This window comes from Malaclemys terrapin, chromosome 1, assembly GCF_027887155.1.
Source record: "Malaclemys terrapin pileata isolate rMalTer1 chromosome 1, rMalTer1.hap1, whole genome shotgun sequence".
Taxonomy (NCBI): Eukaryota; Metazoa; Chordata; order Testudines; family Emydidae; genus Malaclemys; species Malaclemys terrapin.
The window spans coordinates 174,700,365-174,720,070 of record NC_071505.1 but is presented as its reverse complement, the minus strand read 5'-3'; the positions used below and the strand labels follow the sequence as shown (position 1 = coordinate 174,720,070).

At 39.5% G+C, this 19,706-nt stretch overlaps 1 protein-coding gene across 2 annotated transcripts in view; it reads right to left on the bottom strand.

Annotated features, from left to right (window-relative positions):
- The window catches only part of ROBO1 (roundabout guidance receptor 1), a 1,046,134-nt gene that overhangs the window by 501,798 nt on the left and 524,630 nt on the right, over positions 1-19,706 (bottom strand). For both annotated transcript variants that reach the window (XM_054047011.1, XM_054047019.1), the window contains exon 3: positions 13,041-13,124. In XM_054047011.1, the coding sequence (XP_053902986.1) occupies positions 13,041-13,124 (84 nt within the window). The remainder of the gene's footprint in view (positions 1-13,040; positions 13,125-19,706) is intronic.

The following is a 19,706-nucleotide window of genomic DNA, read 5'->3' as shown; positions in this document are numbered from 1 at the left end:
GCTGTATATACAGAAACAAGCAAACTTATCTTATTGATATATATCTGTATAACCAGGTTAAGAATATACACATGAAAGTGGGACGAAAGCTCATTACCTTTGATTACCAATAGGGCCAGTTTGATAGCCACTCTTCTATCTTGGGTTGTGTTCCTGAGAGAGCGGCACAAAGGATTGCTCCATTCCACATCAGGGAATGAGGGGAGCCAGTACGACTTACTCTTCCTCACACCTCTTTAATATTTATCATCTCTTTGGGGTGGCCTGCTCTCCAACCCATTCAAAAACAATGGAACCAAGAACAATTTGCTTGTCCTTGTGCATTTAAGCCTCTAAAGCACTTAGGGGCAGATATGCTATGAAAGGAGGAAGGAACCAAAGACGTGCCAAATGGAGTAGCAGGCCATTGAGCTCCTTCTTAACCCCCACATGGACAGAGTAGAAAACAGTAAGTGTAAGAAGCCAGGGTTGGTTGGACCTCCCCTGTGTGTTTCTGGGAGAGAACCATAAAAGATATGGTTTAAAATTGTTCTAAGTATGAGCAAAGCTTTGGACCAAGGTCTTATTTTTTCCTGACCTGTTAATCTTTCCCAACTTGTAAGATCTTTATTACCCAAGGTATGATGAACTTTTAGCCTGATATTGTCTGCTCTTGATAAGCTAGAAAAGTAGTTCACTAAGATAAAATACTGAAATGAAGTGATCATTATGGTGGTGCAGCTGTTAACAATATGTGGAGGTTAATCTTGCTTTCAAAGAAGAAGAATGCACATCTGTACTTTGGCATATGCTTCCTTGTGAGCACGGAGACCTCTCCATTAGAATGGCAAAACTTTCCTTTGGGCTGATTGAACTCTTCTTTGGCTTTTGCACCCTGAGGACACATACTTGAGGTTGAAGAATTTCCATCAGGTGGCTGTTTGAGGTGAAGCATTGTGAATGTGAAAAACAAATAATTAATTTTATGCACCTCATTTTCAGCTCATTTCTTCTTTTCCCCCTAATTATAAACAAAAAATATGTAAAAATGATTGCAGTGATACTTGTGGCAGCGGCATTAATTACACCTTTAAAATATGCAATTTTGTATTTGAGAATTTGTGTTTTGCTTCTTCTGTGTGTACCATCTGGCCCTTTTTGATGATGTTATGGATATAATCTCATTGAAAAGTAATTCTTACTAAAGCCAGAAAAATAATTAAAATAGTAGAACCAATTTTATTATTCATGCATATCTGAACTTCATATAAAAATACAAATGGCAAATTTTGCATAAAACTACAGTCACCCCGTGAGGGATTTCATATGCTCACCAATAGGAATTGTGTTTACAATGGGTTTTTTGGGGGTATTGTAAACAGCATTTTCATTATTCCCAGGAGTTCCTATAGTACTCATTCAAAGAAAATTTAGCATCTACTTTGATAATAGTTGTAGCTGTGTCGATCCCAGAATATTAGAGAGACAGGGTGGTTGAGGAAACGAGAGAAGTTGGTCCAATAAAATATATTACCTCATCCACCTTGCTCCCTCAATTTAATAGCAGTCAGTCTAAAATATGTTTCTGTAAATAAACAAGTTATTGGAAAATGATTTTAAGCCTCTTTTGGGTGCCTTTTGATGTTCATGGTGCATTCAGAAAAGGGGCACCCCAATGGACAGACAACAGATATCTCTGAATGTTTCGTTCTTGCAGCTGCAGAAGTGCACTGCAGGATATCTCAGAGACAGGGAGCGTTCATCACTTGTGGCACTAGAGATCCTCCACGAAAGCCCAGCGAAGTGAACAAAAAGACTCTCCTTGACTTCAATGGGCTTTGGTTCAGGCCCTACATGAGCTAAAGAGTGCACATACAAATGCAAGTGCTCTGTGTTCTGAAGGAGGAAGCTACTGAGCATGAAAATCGTTTTCTAGGTACACAAATGCATATATTTATTGGTACCATAATTAGTTTCAGCCAATATCAAACAAAATTTATTTTTATGATTTTTCTCCATTGGTGTAACCAGCACTTGTAAAGCACTTGACACATATGTTATGACTGAATGCGTTTTCATGGGTAGATCAAGATGTTTAAATTTTTTTTTTTAGGGCAATACTTTTTTGCAGGGTGTGCAGAAATCCTTAACTAGCTGAAAGAAAGGGGAGGTGTTATGCTATGAAACATTTACTTCTTGTTCTCAGGAATAGATGTTTCCTTCCTTAAGGGCACTTTTACTTATGGGAGAAAGTCAAATATTAATTGAATTGAATACCATGATTATTCATGATTGGAATGCTAGCAAGTAAGAGCACAGATCAGAGGGATAGCCGTGTTAGTCTGAATCTGTAAAAATCAACAGAGGGTCCTGTGGCACCTTTTAAGACTAACAGAAGTATTGGGAGCATAAGCTTTCGTGGGTAAGAACCTCACTTCTTCAGATGCAAGTAATGGAAATCTCCAGAGGCAGGTATAAATCAGTATGGAGATAACGAGGTTAGTTCAATCAGGGAGGGTGAGGTGCTCTGCTAGCAGTTGAGGTGTGAACACCAAGGGAGGAGAAACTGCTTCTGTAGTTGGATAGCCATTCACAGTCTTTGTTCAATCCTGATCTGATGGTGTCAAATTTGCAAATGAACTGGAGCTCAGCAGTTTCTCTTTGGAGTCTGGTCCTGAAATTTTTTTGCTGTAAGATGGCTACCTTTACATCTGCTATTGTGTGGCCAGGGAGGTTGAAGTGTTCTCCTACAGGTTTTTGTATATTGCCATTCCTGATATCTGACTTGTGTCCATTTATCCTCTTGTGTAGTGACTGTCCAGTTTGGCCAATGTACATAGCAGAGGGGCATTGCTGGCATATGATGGCATATATAACATTGGTGGACGTGCAGGTGAATGAGCCGGTGATGTTGTAGCTGATCTGGTTAGGTCCTGTGATGGTGTTGCTGGTGTAGATATGTGGGCAGAGTTGGCATCGAGGTTTGTTGCATGGGTTGGTTCCTGAGTTAGAGTTGTTATGGTGTGGTGCGTGGTTGCTGGTGAGGATCTGCTTAAGGTTGGCAGGTTGTCTGTGGGCGAGGACTGGCCTGCCTCCCAAGGTCTGTGAAAGTGAGGGATCATTGTCCAGGATGGGTTGTAGATCACTGATGATGCGTTGGAGAGGTTTAAGCTGAGGACTGTAGGTGATGGCCAGTGGAGTTCTGTTGGTTTCTCTTTTGGGCCTGTCTTGTAGCAGGAGGCTTCTGGGTACACGTCTGGCTCTGTTGATTTGTTTCTTTATTTCCTTGTGTGGGTATCATAGTTTTGAGAATGCTTGGTGAAGATCTTGTAGGTGTTGGTCTCTGTCTGAGGGGTTGGAGCAGATGCGATTGTACCTCAGTGCTTGGCTGTAGACGATGGATCGTGTGGTGTGACCGGGGTGGAAGCTGGAGGCATGAAGGTAGGCGTAGCGGTCGGTGGGTTTTCGGTATAGGGTGGTGTTAATGTGGCCATTGCTTATTTGTACGGTGGTGTCTTGGAAGTGGACCTCCCGTGTAGACTGGTCCAGGCTGAGGTTGATGGTGGGGTGGAAGCTGTTGAAATCATGGTGGAATTCTTCCAGAGTCTCCTTCCCATGGGTCCAGATGATGAAGATGTCATCAATATAGCGTAGGTAGAGAAGGGGCATGAGTGGACGAGAGCTGAGGAAGCGTTGTTCCAGGTCAGCCATAAAAATGTTGGTATATTGTGGGGCCATGCGGGTGCCCATAGTGGTGCCACTGGTCTGGAGGTATATATTATCACCAAATTTGAAATAATTGTGCGTGAGGATAAAGTCACAGAGCTCAGCAATAAGTTGTGCTGTGTCATCATCAGGGATACTGTTCCTGACAGCTTGTATTCCATCTGTGTGTGGGATGTTAGTGTAGAGAGCCTCTACATCCATGGTGGCTCGGACGGTGTTTTCTGGTAGGTCAACAATGCATTGTAGTTTTCTCAGGAAATCTGTGGTGTCACGGAGATAGCTGGTAGTGCTGGTGGCATAGGGTCTGAGTAAGGAGTCCACATATCCAGACAGTCCTTCAGTGAGAGTGCCAATGCCCGAGATGATGGGGCGTCCAGGATTTCCAGGTTTGTGGATCTTAGGTAGTAGATAGAATAACCCTGGTCGGGGCTCTGGGGGTATGTTGATTTGTTCCTGTGTTAGTGTAGGGAGTGTCCTGAGTAGATGGTGCAGTTTCTTAGTGTATTCCTCAGTGGGATCTGAGGAAAGTGGCCTGTAGAATTTGGTATTGGAGAGTTGTCTGGCAGCCTCCTTCTGGTAGTCAGACCTGTTCATGATGACAACAGCACCTCCTTTATCAGCCTCTTTGATGATAATGTCAGGGTGGTTTCTGAGGCTGTGGATGGCATTGCGTTCTGCACGACTTAGGTTATGAGGCAAGCAATGTTGTTTTTCCACAATTTCTGCCTGTGCACGTCGGCAGAAGCATTCTATATATAGGTCCAGACTGTCATTTCGACCCTCAGGAGGAGTCCATGTGGAGTTCTTCTTCCTGTGTTGTTGGTGGGAGGGTATCTGTGTATCAGTGCGCTGTTCAGTGTTATCTTGAAAATATTCTTTGAGTCGGAGGCGGCGAAAGTAGACTTCCAGATCACCGCAGAACTGTATCATGTTCATGCGGGTGCTGGGGCAAAAAGAGAGTCCCCGAGATAGGACAGACTCTTCTGCTGGGTTGAGTGTGTAGCTGGATAAATTGACGATATTGCTGGGTGAGTTAGGGGTACCCCTGTTGTGGCCCCATGTGGCAGGAAGGATTTTAGACAGCTTACGGTCCTTTTTCCTTTGTAGAGAGGTGAAGTGTGTAATGTAGATCTCCGGCCTTTTTTAGTAAAGTAAGAGCACAGAGGTTGCCAAAACTGTAAGGACCTTTTTGGTGATTTTGCATGACATGGAGGACAGAGAAACATTGTTGATAAACAAGAGCAGAGGAGATTTTTTTTTAAAGTGAGCATCATAGTATCTATCTGTTCCTAGATTTAAAGTGCACATGCACTCTGAGAGGTAACTTTGAGACACTTGTATCATAAAGTGTCATGTTCATTATGTCACTGACTCCTGATCACATTTGCTCAGCTAACAAGTTTAAAAAAGAGAGAAAGAAAAAATAAATGTTCTGCCAGCCCTAAAAACTTACCCTGAGAACTAAAAGTCATGCCAGGCTCTAGCTCATTCATCACTACCAGTAATAGAGATTCTGTAATTTTACTTAGTTAACAATTCTGACATCCAAGTCAGGGACAAATCCAGTTCACTTCCTCATACCTATATTGGCTCTGCAGCGTTAACAAGTGTAACAGATATTAACTTTTCTTTATGCTGTTGGATATGGCATACAGGATACAAATTCCAAATATGTCGACAGATTACTAGAACTATTGATATGCTAAAAAGATCTTTGTTTAGTTACCTGCTTGCTCCATGCCATAACTTCTCAGTCTGTGACATCAGAAAAACATCCACCACAACCATAAGATTGTGACTTCAGGTGTGGAAAAAACACAAGAAACAAAAAGAAGCACGTTTTGTGCACAAATATGGTCACTCATTAGACCTTGTCTTCAATGAGCCTTGCTTCCTCACTGACCTCTCTCTCACTGATTTCTTCTTGGATCACTATCAGTATTGTGTGCACACAGTCTCCAGGCCTTCACCCTTCTTATTCTTTCCATCAGTTTCCCCCAGTTCTCAGCCCCTTCTCTCCACCCCTCCCAAATCAAGGACTGAATATCTAAACTCCATACAGTCCTTCATTCATTAATTTCTTTGCCCCTTACTCCTCCCACAAAGTCCACCCAACCAAATCCCAGTACTGCCTCATATCCATTTTCCCTGTTCCTGCATGCTTCCAGGGACCATGCTAGCTTCCTACACAATGGAATCTTGCTCACTTCTTTAAAGAGAATATTGAAAGAAATAATCTGCAACGAACTTTGTCTAACATACCCTCTTGTTTTTTTTTCTCCCTGTCACTAATCTTCATATTTTTTCTACTCTTTTCCAGTTTCTTAGAGATGCTGCAGAATGTAAACCTTTTCTTCTCACTCTTTAGAGGGGAGCAAGGGACCTCTGTGGATTAACTACCCCTATACTGACCTAACACAGGAAAAAGGGAAAAGAGAGTATAGAGAATTTCCCTGTTTTCCAAGGACAAGGATTACAATAGATTCCCATGCCTGGAGGTTAAAAATCTCAAGCAAAATCTCCTTGACTTACTCAATGTGTTTAAAAAATGCCCCTTTTCAAAACAGGTTGACAATATAGTACTCATCCTGACCTAAGTAAAATCACTGTTGGGGGGGTGGGGTGTCTCAGAAACTACAAATGGCTAAGAAGAGAGCAGATATTTTTCATTAAATATCATTCCTAGAGAAAAAAGAAGAACAGGAGTGACAATGGAGACCTGCCCTCTTTGCTAACTCTGATATTAAGCTGTTGGTAATGAATTAAGAATAGGCCTTCTAACCGCTGAGAGGCCAGGGGAAGGGAAAGAATGTAGCCCACCCACTTCCAAGATGAAGGAGACAAGGCAAAGTGAGAAAACGGAAGGGACACACAGCAATCCTTTGAAACACGAAAGGGAGGGAAAACAAGTGGCTGAATTTGGGTTGTAGTTCAAGGAAGCTGTGAAATCAGGGTTAAATAACTTCATGTGAAATAAGAATGTTTGGAAAGTTTCTCTTAAAAAAAAGCATCTCTCTAATGAGGATTAGTGAACCTTATCTGAAAATGAATGACTGCATATAGTTTTAATTTAACAAGTCATCATACCAGTCCTTCTAACACAAGCTATAGTCTGTGAACTGTTAAATGATCCCCAATATTTATGTCACAGCTGATTAAACAGGAAATATGCTACTTCCCGGTATATAAGGCACAAGCATACTTTAATAACACACTACACTGCAATACTAGAAATTGCTTCACAGCCATTTATTAGATGGAGAAAATAACCTAGGCTTGTACTATTTTGAGTATGGTCCTTCCCCTCCAAAAAATAATAGGCAGTAGTTACTAATCACTAATGAGTGTCATTGTTGACATACATCTCTGCTGCTTTTGACACCATTCACTGTTCATATGCTTTTCTTCTTGAAATCTTATCCTCACTCATGGTTCATGAATCATGAAACGTGATCGTTCCCCTTTATTCGACATTGGTGAGGCCTCATCTGGAATACTGTGTCCAGTTTTGGGCCCCACACTACAAGAAGGATGTGGAAAAATTGGAAAGAGTCCAGCGGAGGGCAACAAAAATGATTAGGGGTCTGGAGCACATGACTTATGAGGAGAGGCTGAGGGAACTGGGATTGTTTAGTCTCCAGAAGAGAAGAATGAGGGGGGATTTGATAGCAGCCTTCAACTACCTGAAGGGGAGTTCCAAAGAGGATGGAGCTCGGCTGTTCTCAGTGGTGGCAGATGACAGAACAAGGAGCAATGGTCTCAAGTTGCGGTGGGGGAGGTCCAGGTTGGATATCAGGAAAAACTATTTCACTAGGAGGGTGGTGAAACACTGGAATGCGTTACCTAGGGAGGTGGTGGAGTCTCCTTCCTTGGAGGTTTTTAAGGCCCGGCTTGACAAAGCCCTGGCTGGGATGATTTAGCTGGGAATTGGTCCTGCTTTGAGCAGGGGGTTGGACTAGATGACCTCTTGAGGTCCCTTCCAACTCTGATATTCTATGATTCTATTCTATGATTCTATGATTCTAAAGCCCGTAACCTAGGCATCAGCTTTGATTCCACTGTCTTTCTAGACCCACACAGTCAGGCAGTGCCCAAGCCTTGTTACTGTTTCCTGCACCACACCTCTGAAACTTAGCCTCTTTTATATTCACGCAGCTAAAATATTCATCCAGGCCCTCATTATCAGCCTATTGCAGAGTCTCTTCCTGAACCCAGGTCTCCTACTTTGAAGTTTAGTGTTCTAGCCAGTGAGATAAGAAGTATTCTGGGATGGATCGCTTGCAATCTGCCTTGCTGAAACTGTTCCACTTTGTATAAATAAATATTTATTGTTGCAGGGATGTTCCCACTCCTACCAGGCTTCCTTTCTCTCTCTATTTAATTATTTATACAAATTAGAACAGCTGCAACAGGAGATATTGAGTGAAACCCACCCCAGAATAGCCAAGGAACTCACCTAGGAGTGGGAAGACCTAGTTTAAATCCCTGTTCCTGAGCAGAGAGGGATTCAAACCTGGGTCTGCCATCTCCCAGGTGAGTGCTTTACCCACTGGGCTATGGATTATAAGGGGAGGGGGGGCACTATCATGTCCTCCTCTTTCATTTTGTGAATGATGCCTGAGGCTATGTCTACATAGGGATAAAAGCCCCACGGCATGGCCATGGCTGGCCTGGGTCAGCTGTCTTGGACTCATAGGGCTAAAAATTGCTGTGTAGATATTTGGGCTCATGCTGGAGCTTTAGCACTACAACCTTCCATCCCCATGTAGACATACCTTTAGTCCCTTTGTGAATCTAATCCTTTGATTCCACATTTCCTTTTATTTAATTTTTTAAAAATAGTTACAAATGCCTAAAATCAAAATGAATTTTTTTTCAATCCAAAACAATTTTTCCCAGACTTCAATTCATGAAAAATTCTGAAAAAAAATTTGTTTTTTGTATAAGAAAGAATTATTTTTGACTTGTCAGAATTGCCAGAGATCTGAAAAAATCAGTATTCATACAACTCTATTCAAGTATACAACTGTGGCAGAGTCAACACTAGTCTTCTGACTCTTACCCTATGAGCTAGCTCAGGGGTCAGCAACCTTTCGGAAGTGGTGAGCCAATTCTTCATTTATTCACTCTTATTTAAGGTTTCGTGTGCCAGTAATACATTTTAACGTTTTTAGAAGGTCTCTTTCTATAAGTCTATAATATATAACTAAACTATTGTTGTATGTAAAGTAAATAAGGTTTTTAAAATGTTTAAGAAGCTTCATTTAAAATTAAATTAAAATGCAGAGCCCCCCGGACTGGTGGCCAGGACCCAGGCAGTGTGAGTGCCACTGAAAATCAGCTCGTGTGCCGCCTTTGGCCTGGGTGCCATAGCTTGCCTACCCTTGCTATCACACAATGCTTGGCCTAATTAATGCTTTTCATATAAGAGCTGATGTTGAAGGAGACTTGTTGACCTTGCAAAAGATTATTTTACTGATTTCTCTTCAACATGCAAACTGAATTCTGTTGTCTTAGTGTAGTCTGTCCCCCAACCACTCTGGATATTGCTTCACCACATGTAAAAGGTGTGACTTTAATCTCTAGCATATTTATAACAACGACAATGAAAATCTTCAGAATACTTTAAACTTTAGCGTTTGCCAAAATGTGATTTCAAAAAATATGTCTGGGAGTAGACACTCCTGGATTCCCCTACAAGAGTTTACTCTGTCTCCATTTCTAAAAAAAAGTACTCTGAACAAGATATTCACCAGAGTAATTAACTTATCCTGCTGCCATTGGAGTTAATGACACAAGTCCAATGAATTTTAATAGGAACATGGCCAGGCACTTTATAACTTATATACTATATATAAACATCCCTTATGTGCAATATGTAAGAGCTGCATATCTTCACCCTGAAATATTTTATTATGGAAAGAGAAACAAAGGGCAAGGAGAATGACTATCTTGGAGAATGCCTAACCCTCAACCTACCACCTGATCAGTTGCAAACAGCAAGAATGCTTTGCCTGTTTACCCCCAGAGTTGAACTCATATGGGGATAGATGGTGTGACACTGTGAGTAGCTGAATCATTTCTACTAACATTCCACCAAAGCCTGACTGTGGCAACCTTAAGGATCTGCTGCAAGATGCATCTGGTCAACTTGACATTTTAGTTGGCTGGGAGATTTGCTGATCGTGTAAGATAGTTGCTGCTCAGTTAATTAGTTGGAATTTAATTATCCATGAGTGGGGATTCGTGTAAATTTTTGTTAATTATGTGTGCTTAAGAGTATTGATTTTGCTTTGTTTTGTTTGCATAAACATACTACATGAACAAACAATAAAAATCCCAATAAATAATATAGCAAACCCTGTTTTATCCAAATAGGACAGAGGGAATAGAATTTCTTTGGATGATTTTAGTTTCAGGTAAATGGACAACTTTTCAGTACACATGGTACTGTTGATAGATTTAGCTCAATTTTGGATAAGGAATTTTTCAGATAAGAGAGATCATGGCAAATGACCCTTTCAAAACGTCTGTAGAATTTAATAGAAAATAACTTTTTCTGTTATATTCTATAGGATGGGCCAAAAAAAAAGTAGAGAAGGGATATCTTTTTCTATTACATTATAAGGCTTTGAGTGTAATTTCTATAGAACAGTATTAAATTTCTATATCTTGCAGCTTTTTGCCTAATAAATTCCATAGAGCTTTTCCATAAAGAAAGATGTGCCAGTACAATGGTGTTGAATATGGTATAAGATAGGATAAGACAGAAACAGCAATCAGTTATTACAACATCTTTAAACTTGAAAATCTTTACCCTCCTCCTAGGGGCGTGCACAAGGCGGGGGTGCAAGCAGGGGCATGCACCCTTCCAATAATTGGCCTCCTCCAGCCTTGGGGCTGTGGTGGGGAGAATGAGCTCCTCTGGCCCTGGAGGAAACTGACTGCTCCTCTGGCCCCAGGGCTATGGTGAAGAGAGTGAGCTTCTCCAGCATCGGGGCTGCAGGGGGAGGGGAATAGAAAATTCCCCTCCAAAAGCCATCACATTTTTATTCCTGTGCATGACCCTGCCTTCTACCTGCCAAAAAATCCCCCCTTCTGTATCTTTTTGTTGTCTGTCCAGATTGTATACATGATTGTGTCTTTATACCTCTCAGTAAAATCCCCACAAAAATATGTCTTTGTGGTTAATATGCTGGACTGGGATTCCAGAGATCTGTCTTTCAATCTTGGCTTTGTCAGTCTTCCAGTATGATCTTGGGCAAGTCACTTAGTCTCTTGGTGGGAGGTTCCTATCTATGAAATGGAGAAATATTTTTCTATCTCATGGGACTGTAGTGAGGATAAAACAATTAATGTTTGTGAGGTGCTTGGATATCATGGTAATGGGTGCTGTATAAGAAGTACTTAAATAATTAGCCCAATAATAATTATTTGCAACGACATGTTCCATCTGCTAATGTGATGTGCAGGCCATGGCTTGAAGGTATTGATGAATATAATGTCACATAGAATAGAAAGCAGTAGTAATTAGCAATATTTTGCTATTATTTGATACCCTTCTTCATAGAAACTCAGTGTTTTACACATAAGTATAAATATCTCTGTAGAATAATTATTATTTCACCTGTTTTGCAGGTGGGGAAACTGAGGAACAGAGAGGTTAAGGGCCATATTTTTAAAGGCACATAGGCATCTAACTCTCATTGGTACCAAGGAGAGTTAGGCCCCTAAGTACCTTTTCAAATCTGTCCCTAAGTGACTAACCCATGGAGCCAGAGAAAGGCAGTGGCAGACCCAGAAACAGAACCCAGGAATTGTGATTCGCAGTCCTGTGCTCTAGCCACTAAACAGAATTATTTCCCTGAAGAATCATGCACTTTCAATAAGTGTAAAATATTATTTAAGATATATTCATTATTCCTGAATACTTTATACTGCTGCTCATTATGCTCTGAATTTTCAGAGCAGATTAGCACAACATAATTTAGCAGAGGTGTGACTACTCAGGAACATTTGCAGGGTGCAAACATGCCTTCAAATATGCACATCCACCAGTCATGAGTGGAGAAATAATAGTATCCTGCAGGGTATAATGTTATAATAGAATGAAAAACCTGTAAGGATGTTAAAGCCATTCTATATGCTTTTATTTAGTTTAGTTTCTGTGCCTTGAGGGCATACGTGGCTAATTATATTGCTTTGCTTTTTCCCTTTTTCAGAAGGAAATATTTCAGAAAGGAACACAATAGATTTTACAAAGCTAGCTTTACATCTAATATTACAATGCACAAGTGATTGCTAGGGACAGGTAATGCAAGCAGTAATCACTGTAAATGTTGTATAGAGTTTCTTAACCCCACCTTGCCCTCTGTGTGTCCTGTACAGATTAAGTTTTATTTTAAAATATTTGAGTCTTTTTTTTTTAGTTACCTAACAACAAGCCAAGTGTACAAGGTAAGACATTTCACTATTAGTCCATCCCGAAACACAGTTAAATGTGTAACTCACTCATTTCCCCATCTTCCCTTCCCACTCCCCAACCCAAGAGTGACTCTCAGCAGAAATGCAAATAATAAACAACGCGTCTGATTTTCACATTTTTCAGATAATAATTTAGGATTAGATTCTGCCATCCTGGCTAACGCTGACTCACTCAAGAATAATCCAAATGGGTCAGAATTAGAGCAACTTTGCGCTAACACCACTGTAGCTGATCTAAAATCTGGCTCCACAGGACTACTCTGAAATAAGGCACCATTCAGTGTGAATAAGGATGGCAGAATTGGACTCTTCAGTGATTTCTGCTGCACTGCACTCAGTGGTGCTACTTTATCTTTTACCTTCCCGACCAACAGACATATTTCTTTAAAGATTAATGCAAAATAAAAGTCAGAGAGACTTCTCTAATCATCAGGTTATTTTTTCTCTCCAATGTAAGTATATTTTGTTGCTGTTTATAACAAATAAACACATGGAGAAAGAGTGTCAGTCTGCAGAGCAAATTATTTGGGAATGAACTCTTTTTGTCATGCAACAGTTTACACAATTTGTAAGAGATTTCCATTCCATTCCCCAGTAATACATAGGATTACAAATGTATAAACAATCTGAACCTACTGAAAGAAAAAAGGACTGAAGACAGTTGTGTATTGATACAGCACTGCTGTATCCAAACATTATCTGCAGAATGGTATGAATGCTGATGTTCAATGATGATGATAGCTCAGTAGCAGAGATGGTTAAAGAATTGCATACAGGTGGCAATGGAAGATGCAGGTGGGAAAGTGTGAGCAATATGGAACTATTAATATTTTTGGAAAGATAAACTCTACCTGTGTAGCCCAGCGAATTGTCATCATTATCAGAGGTGGGAAGTGGCGTCCCGCTGTCGTTCCCCCTTTCTAGGTCATCAGAGTCTGTCGGAAACAACACCAGAGCTGCTGATGGGGTCACAGTAGTAACAGTAGTTCCCATTTCCATCAAAATATGTCCAGATACAAATAAATCCACATATGACAGAAAGACACACAGTGACAACACACAGCATACTTTATCCTTCCACAGCCTGTGTTGTGTTAAACACTGTAACAGCTTCAGCAACATTGCTTTCTACTCTATTTCCTTATTCCCCTAGTTTAATCCTTTTACTGCACCTTTTGCTCTTACTTCACAGCTTGTAAAGTGCTCAGTCTACACTCCGAGAAACAGCCAGCACAGCCTGTGGTGAGCATATGGGGAAGAGTAGGCAGGGTGGTTGAATGCTAGCATTGCTAATTTTCTACCTTATTGTTAATCAAAGCTATTGACTGTGATCACTCCCCATCATTGCTTCATCTCCTGGAAATTACAGACTCAGGGGACTTTACCTCTTTGTGTGTGTGTGGGGGGGGGTGGAAGGGGGGGCAGTGTCTTGTCAAACAGGGGGGAGGGTTGATATAAGTACCATACCTTCTCTGTAGGAGAGGGCAGGGGCCAGATCTCATCTATGAAAAGGCAACAGTTTATCATCATAAGAAAGAGATACATTTCCTAGACTGAAAGGTACTTGAAAGAAACACTCAATTTCAATGACATGCTAAAAAAAATCCCAACTCAGAGAAATCACGTTTTAATACTTTGTAAGATAAATCACTAGTCTGAAATTTCATGACGCAAGGTATAATAATAATGAGGAGTCAAAACAGAAGGAATAAAAATAATCACACAAGTTCTGAAAACAAAACCACACAGCATAGTGGTTTGGCAGTGCACAAACGAATTCTCTACTTTATCAATATCATTATAGCACATCTTTATGTACAACTACATAATACACAATGTTAAATGGCATGCAGGTTTATTTCTATTCTCTTTATGTAAATAGCAAGTTGAAAAGTATTAGGAATGGCTAAAAGTAATGACATTGAATATGTTGCAGTTTATAAGTGGGGGCAGGTCTGGAATATAATCAGTTAATACTGTACTTGGACTATCACTAATACATTAGAAAGTATGCCTGACTATTGACTTACAGTTCTCTTCTGTTTTCTACTGTAAGTACTTGTTGAGATGTGTATCATAATTACCTAAATATTTTAAAGACCTTGAACAAGAATAACATTTCTTACCATTAACATACTTCCTGGATTATTACATTCAGCAGATATTAAAGTTTGTCGTATAATAAGATTGATACAGTTAATTTTAAAATTATATTTTTATCTGAAAATTTTGCTGATGTTACAAGAAAACAACTATGATTGCTAAACCAGAAATATATTAGTAAAAATACTTTCTCTGTTTTCTCAATATGTTTACTTTGTTCATTTGATATCACTTCTTAAAAATCCATGTCTCTGCTATGCAATGAAAACAGATACTCAATTTCTTCTTGAAAAGACCCTGATAAATAGATGATAAAAAAAATCTTGAAAAAAGAATTTTAAAAAATGAAATTTGAGACAAACTATTTAAGGGTACTCAATCAGACTTTTTAAAATTAATCAATTAAAATATTGTCATCTTTAAATAGCTGTAGTGGAAATAAATAAATACATAGGACTTGTTCTAAGGACAGATGCAAAAGGCAAAATATGTTCATTTATTGGTCCATTCATCTTTGCTGGCTCAGTAATGGCCAATGTCAAGTGTATACTTAAAATCTGCTCAGAAAGTGGCAGCGCAGTGAGAGCATCAACATTTCACTACTCCAGATTGTTCACTTATTTGCATGCAGGGGTTGATGAGGTCAGAGTTTTACATTATAGCAATAAAAAACAGTAGGATGGGACTTTTTGATGAAGTAAGAAGCAGAGATTCCATGCCTACTGCACCTGCTCAGGCAAAAAGCTGTATCCAGCTAAAAAACAAAAATGAACACATACTGTGATTTGACACAACCAACCTGCTGATATTCCTTTCACTTCAATAATTGTTTCTTGGAGATTTATCCAACACAGTCTGCTCAGGATTTGTGATATTAAAAGAAGTGGGTGATGGACTGCTAGCTACTATTCAGCTACAGAGTAAGTATATTTCAATTTAGCATGCGTCTTTATGTGGAAAAACAATATAATTAAACCACTTTTTTCCCATTCTAGAAGGACGTACGGTATGTCAAACTATTACAAATGGGTAGTAATAAACATTACATGCTAATTCTTAAGCTAACGTTTTTAAACTAATGTGAATTCAGTTAGGTGCCTAAGTAAAAGCAATCTGACTTTCAAAGGTGCTGAGCATTGAGTGAACCAAAGGGGAGAGATGGGGCTCAACCTCTCTAATAACCAGGCTGACATTATTTAGGGGCATTACTTTAGTCATACATAGAATCATAGAATATCAGGGTTGGAAGGGACCTCAGGAGGTCATCTAGTCCAACCCCCAGCTCAATATTTGAAAATGTTGGCCTCAGTCATCTATTTTCACTGGTGGAAGTGAGTGGATTAGGCGTTCTTTTCTAGTAACACCAGAAAAAAACAATATGATATTTAGCAGATTTTTTAATGGTAAGTCCATCCTCATTCATAATCCAAGAATGAACATTATTCATCATCCCAGTCTTTGTGAAATGTGAGCTTTTTGACTCAGTCTCAAAGAACACGGTATTTCAATCAACACATTGGAGATTACTGTATAGCTTTTGCGTGGAAATCACCATTCCCTGATGATGATCATTGAAGTTCAGTTCAGTTCTAGATGTGGTTGAATTCTACCATTTTCAGTTCACTGAAGGTGAGATTCCCCCCAGTGCAGAAGAGCTATACTGTACCATGTGCTATACTTCAGTGATCTGCTGAAGATCTATTTACTTGAACAGTTAGGCTGTGATCAGGTATTAAGCCAACATTCTGTTACAGGGAGTAGCTGTTCAAATAAGGGGCCAGGTAGTAAGGAAGAGGCACATTCATTCTCTCCCTGCTACCTGCTGTATTGCTCAGCTGCTGGTTTCCATTCTTCTTCAGTGCCAATTACTGACACACCCTTTTCTCCTTGTTCCGTCTCACTGAAAACCCAAAGCTGCTGCCCATCTTCTGCCTCTCCCTCATCCCAATGCCAATCATGTCCCGCCTCCTCAGGTGTTATGGCTTGTGGTATGTACAGCAGGGCCATTTCTAAGATTGGCCCCAAGACTGGGCTGAGGTGGGAAGGCCTATAGGGAAGCTCTGTTCACAAAGGGTAGCCAGCATTCATTACGATAAGCTGTAATACCTTAAGTATTTTATGTATTGCTCTAAATACAAATTGGCTTCTAATTCAGCTTGAGCTGAATATTATTCACATGTATTTAGGCATATATCAAAATTAAGCACGTGGGAGCATCCCGAGCATATTTTTATGTAAAACAATTTTGATATCTGAGTTCAATTATCCCCTCTTATTCACCTTATAATTAGCATAAATGTTGTTAGCAATGTACTGTAGAACATGGCAGGAAGCATGCCATTTTAGTCATTGCTTCCAACACACGTTATTTCAAGATGCATGACCAAAACCAATCAGTTTCTGTCCACACTTTCCATCCCTATATGTTAGCTTGCACAGTAGATAAAAGTTAAAAACTAACATTTTTTTTGTGAATGGAGAGATTTTAAATATCGTAGTAACTACAAGCCCCCTGAAATGAAAAGGGTACACTAAAATTTCACTAAGCACATGGCTTCATTTTACTTCATATAAAGCTTTTTTTTTTAGTTTCTTTTCAGCATCTAGAATTTATTTATTTATTGTAGATTTTTGTTCTCATTATCAAGCTTGTGCTACAAAATTTCTGGGCAACAGCGTTAGTTGACATTTTGAAGATGACCATTAATAAAAGATTAGGTAAAAGCAAATGAATATAAATTACTATCAATATTAGAATTGTGTTCTACAAATTGGATCAATTCACATTGATTCCATCCTACTAATCTAGAGGAATGCAGGGTAGAGGCATGAGAAAAAGTGCATTGAGTACATCAAACTAAGACCTATATGAGGAATTACCATAGTATCATATATTTCTATTTCATTTTGTAATGGTAAGGTTCTGACACAAAACAAAGAAGTTAACATAAAATCCAAACTCTGTTTATAACCCATTTTCACCTAAAAATATTGGTCTAGTTCATAATGCACTCGCCATATTATCTAACGGTGCTGACATGGTATTAAACATTGATTTACAAAAGAAGTTCAGTTGTTCCAAAAGATACTATTATAATTTGTCAGATCCTGAGCTGGTGTAAATTGTCATAGCCCCATGGACTTCAACCATTTTCACCAGCCTCTATCTGGAAGCTTCCTCCCTGTATGTTTACACTGTTTGGATTGCCTCCTTTTCTAAGATGTGTCTGAAATGATGTCTTTGGGACAGGAAAAGGGGGGTTGGGCACTACTGAAATATACATAAATCAATATATCAGCTTTACAAACACCTAAAGTGAACATTGTCTATCAGCTCAGTAGTACATTTCTCAAAATTATGTGGATGTGGATGCTTGTAAACACAGTTACAGAAAAGTTATCGAACAGGCACAACAGCCAATTTTCAGATGAGGATTGATTGGTTTAATGCAGTAAAAGGCTTAGGACAAGATTGCTCAACATAGCTCCACTGAAGGCAATAGAGCTAGGCTGATTTATACTGGATGAGGATCTGGCCCATTAAAACTGTACATGCCACAATAGGGCTTTTTAATAGATTTAATATTTGGCTTTTAGAAAACAAGATTACCACGTGTGAAGAAAATCCTGCTAGAGTGGAGACGATTTTAAACTCCTTTCCCTCTTTATTTTTATTTCGCATTATAATACAAGCCAAAGATTTTAAATTAATTACAAACAAAGGGGAGTTTCCTGTTATGCTAATGCATGGTTTCAGCAAGCTATCCCTTTGCATCCAATTTTTTAAATACAAATATAATGGCTAATTGTAGGCGACAGCAGCTTCGTCATATACTCACCAGGTACTTATTTGTGCAGCAGCAGTTATATTTCTTCTGGAAACAAATTCTTTATTATGTACCCTCAAATTCTAAAAGTTCAAGCTTTATTTGCAAACAATTGGCATAGAGAGGAACATTATAAACATTTAATTATACAGCAAATATTTCAGATAGAAGGATTTAAATTGCAACACTTGGTGATATATTGGGCACTGCTTTAAACATGAATTGCAGGAACACTCCGTGGTATCTTCTAACCTATTTAATTGCCACTTTAATCTTCCCTACCCCTTGACTTCTCTTAGCTGTTCTCCCACCCCTTTACATTGGCATTCACCAGTCTTAGAAGTCATGTGCTCTACATCTGCTACCATTTCTTTCTCTTTCAGACAAAACTGGAGGTAACAGCAATTCCAGCTAATTAAGTGGTGCTTGAAGTTAGTTAACAGGTGGTGGCCCCAGCTGCTTTAGTTGCATGGGTAGATAGACCCCCTTTGCTATCCTACATAAGGCACCATGATTAATTAGGACAAGGAACCATGTGTTAGTGATGGACAAACAGATTTATAACAGCATTTCCTTCTCTAAGACAGCAAACAAAATTTCTTCAGAAGATACAAAATAAATAGGCTACTTGGTGATGTGCACCATAATCATCTAGACTATGTGCAGATTATGTCATATGCTTAAGAAATAGTTTGCGTGGGTTTTTTTAACTTTACTTTTTTGGCTGTTAATATAACAAAACAAGCTCTCTATCCTACCTCAGGATTTTTTTAATATTACCTAAAATCATCTTATATTACATATATTTTAAATGATAATTCCCTCAGTAATCAAAACGGTTGGTAATGACAGTTAAATAATATCAACTACAGCCTATGTACTCTGGGAGGGTGCTACGCAAGCTTCCCCCCACTCCTCTCTTTGTGCATAAACCAAGCGTTACTGATAAATAAGAACATAAGAGCTGCCATACGCGGTCAGACCATGAGCTAACTTGTTCAATATCCTGTCTCTGACAGTGGATCATACCAGAGCGTCAGGGGGAGTGTGCAGAACAGGGAAGTTATGGAGTGATCCACTCATGTCTGCCACTCCTGGCTTCTGGTAGTCAAAGGTTTAGGGTTGCCCTGAGTATAGGCTGCCAATTATTTTCATTGATTGATCCCTGTTTTTTGTATTATGGGTAAGGGTAAATAACACTTCTCTATTCACTTTTTCCATGCCATTCATGATTTTATAGTACTCAATCATATCACCCTTAATTCTCTCTTATTTAAGCTGCACAGCCCCAATCTTTTTAGTCTCACTTTGTATGGAAGCTGTTCCTTACCTTTGATCATGTTTGTTGCCCTTCTCTGAACCTCTTCCAGTTCCACTATATTCTTTTTGAGATGGGGAGACAAGAACTGGGCACACTGGGGGCAGGTCTTCACTACAGGGGGGGGGTCGATTTAAGATATGCAAATTCAGCTACGTGAATAGCGTAGCTGAATTCAACGTATCGGAGCCGACTTACCCCGCTGTGAGGACGGCAGCAAAATCGACCTCCGCGGCTCCCCGTTGACAGTGCTTACTCCCACCTCCGCT